The following is a 10,831-nucleotide window of genomic DNA, read 5'->3' as shown; positions in this document are numbered from 1 at the left end:
ATATAATAGTTCGATAAAAAAGTCTCAACATAATTATATCTCTCGTCTCTCTATTGTCTCACAATCTACTCCACTGTTTAGCTTTTCCCATGCTGCGCGCTCGAATGACGAGCGATTCCATATAAGAAATCCACTTCGCTGGTTATACGGGCAAGCCTGGCACCGATCGGTGGCCACATATCCGGAGATTACCGTACATCCCTTTTTGATTCCCGACTTGGGAACTGCTTCTCCTGTTCTCCCATAGTGAAGGGACACTTTGGGAGCGACTTAAGGACTGACACGTTCTAAGAAGCAACGACGGTCATCGCGTATAAAGTGGATCTATCTCGCTACTTTAGGGCGTGCTTCGTCGAGACTTGAATATTTCACGAGCTAATACCTCATTAACGACGTTGTTCAACGAACGTGCGAGATCGGAACGACTGCCTGAGTACGAGGCCGGATCGGGAGGAGCGTGTCTCGACGTTATGAGGTCCTTCGTTTCTCCAACGATCGTAAGGGAACTACGGTCGAACTGTTGAACAAGAGCCGTTCACGCAAAATACCGCGATAAGACCGACCGGGTCCGCCGGGCTCGAGATACGTTCAAGTAACTTTTTCCGAAAGCCACGGAAATATTCGCATTCCGACAGAATGCGTCCGTTACAACCGCCGAGACTGTTTCACGGTTTTACGGACTTTCGATCGCCTTTATTTGTTACGCAAATTCGCGTATACGTCCGTAAAAGGGGAATATCGAAGGAGTTTACTATCGTTCCGAGGTTCGAGGGCGCTACTTGCATGAAACTTGTGCCGTACTCGTAAAGGGAACTTCGGAATCTAAAGGGTACTGGGCATTATACGGTATATAAAGTGCTGACGCGTAGCAGCAGCAGCAGCAGCAGCAGCAGCGACGGCGGTAAAGTGGAAACAGATATTTTGCGTTCGCCGCGAAAAAAGTAACCGTCGCAGGAAATTATACTTCCTATTCTTTGTAGCGGGATACCGAGCAAATATTATACTACCCTACTTCTGTTACTTGTACAATCGTAGGATACTGCACAAAGTGAATTTCTCGTCTTGCGAGTGAAATGAATTCTTTCTCGGTGGCAAAGATGTCGTGGCCGAGCATGTCAGGTCGAGCACGTTAATCTGACCAAGGATACTTTTTATTCGTAGTATTAAAGAAAAGATGGCCGACCGTGACGGAGGGGTAAAAAAATATCCGATTATAAAACGTTCATCGCCGGTTTGATAGACTGAACCCGTAATATCTCGCCGACGGATTAATCACGGTCGAACGATAAATTTCCGCCGAGACACCGTTCGTTCGAACGCGAGTACCTGCAATCCTAATGGAAGCGCTGGTAAAAGCTCGCGGTTATTTTCAACCGCGATCGACTAACAGCCCCGATCGTTATTCCCGACCGCGATGATGGTACACTTTTATCGTTGACGATAATCCTGCAAAATAACGTTCCCCTCCCCCCCAGCGATCTACCAGATCTATCTATGTTTAACGGTGGTCACCGACTTGGAATATGACGTCCTTTATTTCAGTTAAAGCAGTGGGAGAAGGATCAATATTCCGAATCATTCCTATTGAATCAAGGAATTATTATATAATTACACGTTTTCATGCCTCTTATTGCTCCTCATTTCTATTTGAATTGATTAAAACTCATATCTATTGAGAAACTCTCTTGAGACTTATGACTGTATATTTATAATTTATAACTGTACATTTCGATCAGTTTTATGTTTGTGTACTTATTCTTTGTCAATTTTCTTCTTTACATTAATGGAATTCTAGTCCCATTTACAACAACAACAACAACAACAACGACAATAATAATACTCATTCAGTGCAAATTTAATTTAATGTAGGTATGTTCCTTTTATATTTAATCCGACTGTTTTTTGTTAAGTTCAGGCATAACGAAAGTGTGTGCGTTCTATTTCCTTTTGTCTTACCTCCTTCGTTATTTCTATCCGAAACTACAGCTGTTCGGAACTGCACCGTCGGCGATGAAAGGATTATCGAAACCGGATTAACCGATGCTTTCCCAGGGATCGCTTGCCCGCTAGACGTGTCGCAATAATCGGGGTTCGCTACTCTACGTCACGCCATCCCCCTTTCCCCTACCTGGTGATACATATGTATATGTGTATACCCGTTCGCCTCCCTCTGCGCATTCCGTACGATCAATCGAACCCACGAGTTCGAACGTTCGAACACATTTTCCGGAAAAAATTGCCTCAATCTGATGTACTTCTCATATTTTCAAGAATTTCTTTTTCGAAAATCAAGTGATTCATATTGCATTTTGTTGATTTTATATTATTTATAATAGCAGATTAATGAATTAATGAATTGAAAGTTTGAATTTTTGTTATAAATAATGCAAATAAAAATACTGTGTATTATTCAGAAAAGCTTACGCTGATTTATTTACAAAAGATACATTCATTTGGTGAATTTTAGCTTGGTAATTAAATACTTGACTGTGGATTTTGTCCATTTATCAAAAAAATTAAACGTATAGATGACAGAAACGTTGTACACGATAAATGAAAATACAGAAAATATCAAGCGCATAATAAAATAAATATTTAAGTAAAATACATTTTTTTAGTCTACCCTACATGCTTTATTTTACGCAATAATCCGCACTGTATTACTGATTGAGCGTTCACCTCTGTTTTGAAAGAAGTTTTTATCTGATTGTCGAGAATGTCTAAAAAGTGTATAATGTCCGCTGTATCCTATATTCTACTGCCAAAATAAAATCGATTAACTCGTGCGCATGTAAATCCGACAGTGGCGGCGGAAAATTGGATTACGTCTGTTTAAGATTCCAGGCAAGTGACCAGTTTTATTTAAATCTCCGAGGCGGCACTTTTGAAATCGTTGGGATCCGACGATTTAGTACACGGAGTTGCTTTGCCAGCGACGAGAGGATTATCGGAATAGGTTTAAGCAAAATGCCTTCCGTACGAAACACTCACGTACCCAGTGCCCGTTACCGTAACCGATATACAGTACGGTATATGCTCAACCAGCCCTCGACCGTTAAAAGCTTTCTCGGTTGGCCTTTTCCAATGCCTGCGCCGTTTGGTTGGCCCTTTTCAGACGAATTCCCATGAAAATTTACAAACTCAGCCCGTCACCGAAATCCACTCAAATCCGCCGAGTCGAGAATCTCGTAATGCTATCCCACTTCGCACGCGTTTCGCATTTTTTCTTGTTCTTCCTTTTCTGCCTTCGCTCGATATACGTGAGCTTTCAAAGATATTCATTCACGAATTAGCTATTATTGAAGCTATTATTTTATTTTTATTTGGAGTTTTACGTCGAATCAACTGTGTTTGGGAATCTTAGTTACAAAAAAATCTTAGTCTCGAATTCTTCATCTTTCATTCATTTTAGCCTATTTTTTAATTCCCTTATCAGATCTCAACGTAATTTGTCTTCATTAATTGCCATTGAAGAATTGACCGAATTTTTCAATATTCCTGCATGACCGGAGATTTAATTTTGACGAAGTTATTACTATATTGGCGAACATTTACTAATCAAATGCTAATCTCGACTACGTAGAAAATAAAATAGTACTCCTCGTTTAATGTCTTTCTCGAGGATAAATATATGACTGTATCATACGACGATCAAGAAATAAGTCATTTAACGTAGCTCCAGTCGCGGAGACCAGCCCGTTAATGGCTCAAAATGACTACTCGCGCGTTCTCGTTGATGATCGGAAAGTATAGAGGTTCGCAGGTTGTAGCGTACCTCCTCGGACAATTATTCAACTAATGGAAGCTCCTCGGCGAGCTCCGGCCCCGGGAAGGAAAAAAGAGGGTCGGGCGTTGCCAGAGGAACGCGTATTATACGTACGTACATCCGTGGCGCAGGTAGGTACGTATATCGCGGGATGTATCGTGCCGAGGTGTTTTCACGAAAATAGCACGTTGCACTTGAGGCACGAGAGGTAATTACAATAGCACGGTGTAACGGCGAGGTTCAAGTATTGTTATCACGATGATCCGACCACCCCCTGGCCAACCTTGTAATTATTCAGCCCTGCGCGCCACGCCAACCCTGTAGTCAGTGAAATTAAAGCTTTTTGCATTTTCAACGGCGCCTCGTTAATCCGTCACGATGACGGCACTCTCCTCGCGGCGGAGTATTAGCAATAAATTGCTCGCCACGTCGGCTACGATTTTATCGAGATACGAGATTCCTCGAGAGCGCGGCCGTCCCGTCCTTTTCAAATCCCCTTTTTTTCGCAATTGATTGCTGCCCTGAAGTTACGCTGTCTACATCAATCGATAAATCGAGACAAATTAATTTCACCAATTTTTCATTTGTTCCTGGATCATTCTCAAAAATTTACTATTTATGCTGTTTGTATACAGGGTGACTCACCCAACGTTTGCATCTGAAATATTTTTGCTGTTTTTAAAGATGCGTCAAATGTCTCAAAGAAGGGCAAAGTTGAATAGTTGAATGGGGCTCGCATGATGCCAAAAATATTTTTATTTTTATTTAAAGATATCAAGGTTACCTTCATTTTTTTTGTCCTTTTCTGCACCCTTTGGGTGCAAGTGCCCCACAGAAGTGCAAACGTTACTCACTCTGTATAGTACTTGGCGCTATGTGCACGTGTCTCATTTTTCAAGTATACTTTACAAAGCTAGTCCGGATTTTCATGAGGTCACTGTACTTTTAAATTATACATTAAACTATACACGTAGTTTCTGATTTAATTGAATCTGCACTTGTTTCCTCGTCCTACTACCTTTAAAAATCCCACACTGTTGTGATCGTGATAGACCGTGTTCGTACGAGCTATGTTTCTGAAATTATCTAATGCGGCGGGCAAATATCTAGTCTTTTGCATAATCGAGCAGAATGTAATAATTGCGCTTTTGCCCGTAATACCCCGCACGTAATACGAAAGCGCGCGTAGCGTTTGTAGAGTAAATGAAATTTCGGTATGAATGGGAATCAGGGTTAAAAATGAGAGATAGATAGATGGGTGGGTGGGCGCATAAAGGAATGACCTAGTTTAACGCGTGTACGAAGAAAACTTTTTACAAATTGGTTTTTTACCAGCCGCGCAGCACAAAAGGGGAAATATTCGCTACGTACGGAAATGTAATGGTTGTATCAATAAGTTTTAAACTTCCTTACACACGTTCGTTCGAAATACTTTTTAGCGATATATTTTTAACATTACAAACTTCTTCCTTCGCGTTATAGATGTACTGTATAATAAACAAGGAAGTAGAATTAAAAAATTTTTAACTTTTATAGTTTCAAACAATATTAGGCTTTTATGCACTTTAATAGGCAAAGTTGTATAGCAGGTTATATGTTAATGTAACGTATTCATAAAACATTTTGCATTTCATTATTTATAATTGTTTAATTGATAAATCAAGATATAAATGATTTGTAAATCTGAGCCAATAACGTTGGCGGCGAGTTGTGGCAAATGATTTCTTCAGATTATTTCGAGAATTAGGCCTTGTCTAAGCGATTGAGATGTGTACGATAACAGCGAGGGACAGTGAAGAGGCTGTAAAAACGAAGTGGAAATCGTTTCAACCAATCGTGTCTCTTCCCTCGGGCGAATTCGTGAAAAGGGGCTGAAAGCATATCTAATAAAGGGGAATATGTTCAATAGAGTTCAAGAAACTCCACGAGTAATTACAAATAGAATTAAGGAATGACTTGTTAGACCCTTCTGGAATGCCTAATTGAAGTATAATGATAGTCAAGTAGAGAACACAAATAAATTACTAAATTTCTATTACTCCATAAAAATAAAAAACGTTTTCATCAGTTTTGAAGAATTCTCATTTGTTTGGTTCCTTTCGAATGCCTAGCCAAACTATAATGGCAAGCAAGTACAGAAGATAAATACATTAAAAAATGTCGAACACTGCATAAAAATAAAAAATGCATGTTGCTAACATCTTCAAGAATTAGAATTTGTTAGGCTGTTTTGAAATGCCAACTTAAACTATAATAGAAATCAACTAAAGAATATGAATACACGAAAAAATTTGCAGTTTCTACATAAAAATCATGAAATGCGTATTTCCAACATTTCCAAGGATTACCACGAATTTTGTATTTAAAAAAAAGTTACTCATGGAAAGTCCCGCTTCCATTTGGAAGTTCGTGCAAAGTTCCAGGGAAAAGCTGGTAAAAAGTCATTTTCGAATGCCGCACAAGCGTAACAGCGACTGCATTTTAACACGTCGACAACCCGCGGAATCAACTTTACTTCTCTAATGGGATTGCGAACCGAAATGTTTAAATATCTTTTTTTTTCGGTCGCATTAACGGTAACGAAGTTCGTTTTGTAGGATTAAAAGGCCGACGACGGTGGAACTGGGAGAGGAGAACGGCCGTAGTCGGAGGTAAATGATGTCGATTCCGCAAATTCAATTTTGCAGGCAAGTGGAACGGGCCGCGAAACTTCTTGCGGTGAATTATACTTTCGATCTTCAGACTCCCCGCTCTTAATTCGACGGAATTTTTTTTATTAAATTAGAGACGTTTAGCTTTTTCCTTTAATTAGTATCAAACGTTAATGGACGGAGAACGCGGGATTGCGGAGTCCGCAGTCGAGGATCTCCATGAGAACTTCCTGCACATACCAAATAAATTGTACAGATTCTTACGTTCGACGAAAATTGAAAGCAGTTCATGAATTTTTAATGTAACTCGTGGAGGGGAGAAACGCGTCCCGGGTAGAAAAAGCTTTCGACAGAGGCGGAAGTGAAACAAGAGGTTTCGTTTAAAAAAGAGAAGAAAAAGAAGAAGAAGCGCTTTAAAGGAGACAGCGAAACGAGCGAACGGGTCGTTTCTTTCCACGTAGCCGAGCTTGCATTCCAGGAAGAAGGAACAAGGGGAAATGCGACCAGGGATAGTAGACGAGTATTAAAAGAAGCAGGCACGGAGTACAGAGGGAGGAAAGGTCGACGTTGTCGTTGTTGTTGCCGTCAGGAAGACTCAATTTGTCGCAACAATTTCCACGGGTATCGGGTGCCAAGAATGCCGCTGAAAGCAATTGTTTTTCGATTCGTTTCTAGTCTAGTTCTTTTATTAGACCGTCTTTCTCCCTAACCGGCGTCGATTCGCCACGAATGAACAATTCGTTGAACACCTTTCGAGCTTTCCTTGCCCTAAACACACGTTCCTCGTTCCTTTCTGCCCGCCACACTCTTTTACACGTGCATCCACGTAGTAACCACGTACACGTACAAAACGAATGCTTCCCTAGTCGCGCGGCTCTAATTTAAAAGCAACTCGCGTCTACATTTTATAATCCGCTATTCAGGAGAACCAGTAATTGAATTACGGTGCAATTTCATGAATAAACCCGGCTGCTGTTGTATAAATTTCAATCCGAGGCGAAAATTACGTCGCAGTAGCAATACGTTGTGCAAATAATGGCCGCGTGTATTCAATATTGCACGCGGAAATGCGAGGATCTAATCCTAGCGGGATGGAGGCATTCCCGTTCAACGGTAGCGATCGGACGGGGCACAAAAATGATTTACGACGTTTCCGGACGGCTCTACCGCCGAATCGGATTCCGGAGGATTCTCTATGAAGAATCCGTACAGCAACACGATAAGAGATGTACTTAAATTCAATCGTGTCCGGACGAGCGAGTAACGATATAATTTTGCCTGGTTTACGGTCGGCCGCGTTCTGCCCGCTAGGAATCGCCGATCGGGTGTATCCGATTCGATCCACGGGAGCTGGACGATCGATCAACGTCACCGGCCATTATCCGACCGCGGCCGGTGGCTCGGTAACGTTCGAAATCCAGAACGGACGGCAGCGAGTGGGAAAGAAGCAGAGTCAAGTGATTCGTTCGAGCATTACACAGAACCGGATATCTTCGGGACTTAGGAAGTTCTTTGATCGAAGGACGAGAAAGAAGGAGCAGGAGAGGAGGAGATCCTTTAGGATCGATTTTCAAAGGGAGTACGGCGCTGGGGATCCGTCGGTGTTTTGCGAAAGCGAGTCACGAACTGAGCCAATTATCGCCGAGGCTAATGAAGCTATTGCTGGCGAAAAGAAACGGAAGGAGAGGAATCTCCTACCGGGTTCTCCGATATTGCCCAACCTCTTTCTTCTCCCGTCTCACCATCGCCTTTCTGTCTGCTCTCACCACTTTTTTATCTCCCAAATGATACTTCCTTTTTTTTTCATATTACTTTTTTTTTCTTATTACTATTGCGTATAATGCCTCTCTCGTGTTTTATCACTTGAAAGTCCTCGCCCTACTTTTCAAAGTCTTGAGTTCACTTATTTTTTAAACACGTGTAAGCTGATGAATACAAATGTGGGAACAAACTATTTAAAATAGAGAAAAGGTAGATCTGTGGTTAACTTATAGGCAACTTACCAACCACAGTGAGGTTTACGAGATGTCCGATGGGTGGTGTGGTAGATATTTGGCACTCGTAGGTACCGGAGTCCTTTTTCTGAGCATAGCGGATCTTGAGGGTCCACGTGTCCGAGTACGGGGAGTGCATAGCTTCGAAACGCTGGTCGTTCGTGTAAGTGTAGCTGCCGACAGTCAACAGATGAATGTCTCGATGCCTTACCCACGAGACCTGAAACAATGTCATATTTCATATTTTTTAATACCACTTTATATCGCATTGCGAATTTCTATGGGACTTAGAACTTTATTATTCTACGAAAACATATTTAAAATGAAGCCTAAGGAAACATTTATGGATTGTGTTTTACAACTACATATAATTTCCAGGGTTGTATCCTGTAAAGAGTAAATCGGGCGAAAATCGAACAAGAAGGGTACGTCAGGTGACCACCTCAAAATTTCTTCCAACGAGGATTTGATTAATTCTCCTCATAAGCTTCTCCTACTATTACCACAATTTGCTAAACCACATTCACACATGGCATATTCTAAACAATTTATACTTCCAGTTTTTTTATCGTCGTGTTCTCATTATACCTTACCTCTATTCTATCTATCATCATACACCTTAAAACAGAATAAATTAATCCAAAGCATGTGTCCACTGATTTTAATGAAATTGACCCAAGCCAGTTACGTCATTACGGAAAGTCGTACTGTTTAACTTCTACTTTATTATTTATCTAATTTAAATTAGATCAATCAAGGATTGTATTAATTTAGACCGACGATATTGTTCATTCTTCTACGAACGTGTGAAACAAACCCATAAAAAACGAATAAAGCCATTGTATTCGTTACTAAAGATTGCCAAGGCCAATCTGACCTGATGGCCGTGTCAGAATGGGCGAATGTTACACAGATACATAGGTCGTATCGTGCTCCAGGGATTAATCGATCCCCTAAAACACGGAAATGATTAGATGAAGCGAAACGAGTTCCAACCAATATACGTTGACCGTGTGTTTGCTTTCTGTCCGATAACCGCAATATCGTAAACATAGCGGCACGTATTCACCTCTTCCAACGATGAGAAATAATTCCTTTTTATACCTGTTCTCTCATTTCCTACACGTACCGTTGTACCTACAACGCGTATAGCTGGAATTTTTATCCTCTCGTTCTATTATTAATTCTACGCTACGCCCCAATGCCGATTTTTTACAATCCCATATTTCGCTATATCCAACTTTTTTCAATTTTACCAAAATAAAAGATACTGTNATAAAAGTAATAACAGAAATCGAAAGAATAATAACAATCTTATTTAATGATTTGAGAAGGAGTTCTAATGCGAGAACTTTTTTTAGGCGCACTCGCAGTGAGCTTATTCGTAAAAGATCGTTCACCGAGGTTTTACGATCGGTAGACTGCGTTAGCGATAAAAAAATCGTATCCGAAGATAACGCGCATTATGTTTCACATCGTCGGGCGTTGGCTTATTACCGGGGTCCCTGCACTCTACTCTTTATAGGGATTCTTCAACTTTTACTTATCCCTTTTACCCTATCCGTCGTTCCACCATTACTTTCCACTTCCAGGGCCGTTAAGCTTATTACATCGTTTCGCATTTTATGAATACGATTCGCTGTTCACTGAGTCGTCTTCTAGTACGTTTGAAACGCAGAGGTTCGAGTAGATCGAGCCAACTGGTCAGACACGAAGTTCCAACGTGACGTGGACCATATCAAATGATATTGTCATAATTAATACTTCATACCAACGGTGTCTAACTTTGATGCTACTACGCTTCGCCAAAAAAATTGTTCCCGCGCCTTCTTACCTCTTATTTTTTTAATAGGTATAATAACACACACATTTTATGTAATAAAAACTTTATTGTAAATAAAAAAAATGAAAACTAAAAACGGAATGTAATGAAGTCACTGAAAAATGTTTGATGAATGCATCCATAAATCCTATGCAATTAACGGATTGATATCGTTTATAGATCAAATATTACATACAGATAGCAAATAGATAGAGTGTAATGATTGGCCAGAGGACACGATTTTCGGCAAATCACATAGATTACAGTATATGTACTGGTGCAGTATACATATGTATAGCGATTCTCGATGATTGCCTATAGCCGCAGCGTGGCTCGAATGGCTGAGCACGTAATCTGTTAAATTACGCAGGCAAAAACGATCGGGATTGCCATTTAAACTGTGAATTCGTCGTTACTATCCAATCCTGCTGTGCAGATAGGAAATGACTCAGCTTTCGAGTGTTATGACGGCTCCGGGGATCATCCGTCGGATTAACTTTCGTTCTAATTAACAGTTCCAAGAGTGCGTCTCCTTTACCAGAACTCAATTTGTTTAAGTATTGTTACCTAACCCAAAGGTCTGCGGTAAATAAGAGAC

At 40.7% G+C, this 10,831-nt stretch overlaps 1 protein-coding gene across 2 annotated transcripts in view; it reads right to left on the bottom strand.

Annotated features, from left to right (window-relative positions):
* Nucleotides 1-10,831, bottom strand: part of LOC108626864 (zwei Ig domain protein zig-8-like) — a 27,409-nt gene that overhangs the window by 13,991 nt on the left and 2,587 nt on the right. Inside the window, exon 2 of one of the 2 annotated variants that reach the window (XM_026815141.1) lies at nucleotides 8,421-8,631. In XM_026815141.1, coding sequence (XP_026670942.1) covers nucleotides 8,421-8,631 — 211 coding nt within the window. Of the gene's footprint in view, nucleotides 1-8,420; nucleotides 8,647-10,831 lie in introns of those variants that run through there. The other variant, XM_026815142.1, reaches the window with a different exon arrangement.

The sequence above is a fragment of the Ceratina calcarata genome, unplaced genomic scaffold, assembly GCF_001652005.2.
Source record: "Ceratina calcarata isolate Rehan_Ccalc_2016 unplaced genomic scaffold, ASM165200v1 scaffold430.2, whole genome shotgun sequence".
NCBI classification, from domain to species: Eukaryota; Metazoa; Arthropoda; class Insecta; order Hymenoptera; family Apidae; genus Ceratina; species Ceratina calcarata.
The sequence above is the reverse complement of the archived record's forward strand: the minus strand, read 5'-3'. Positions and strand labels throughout refer to the sequence as shown.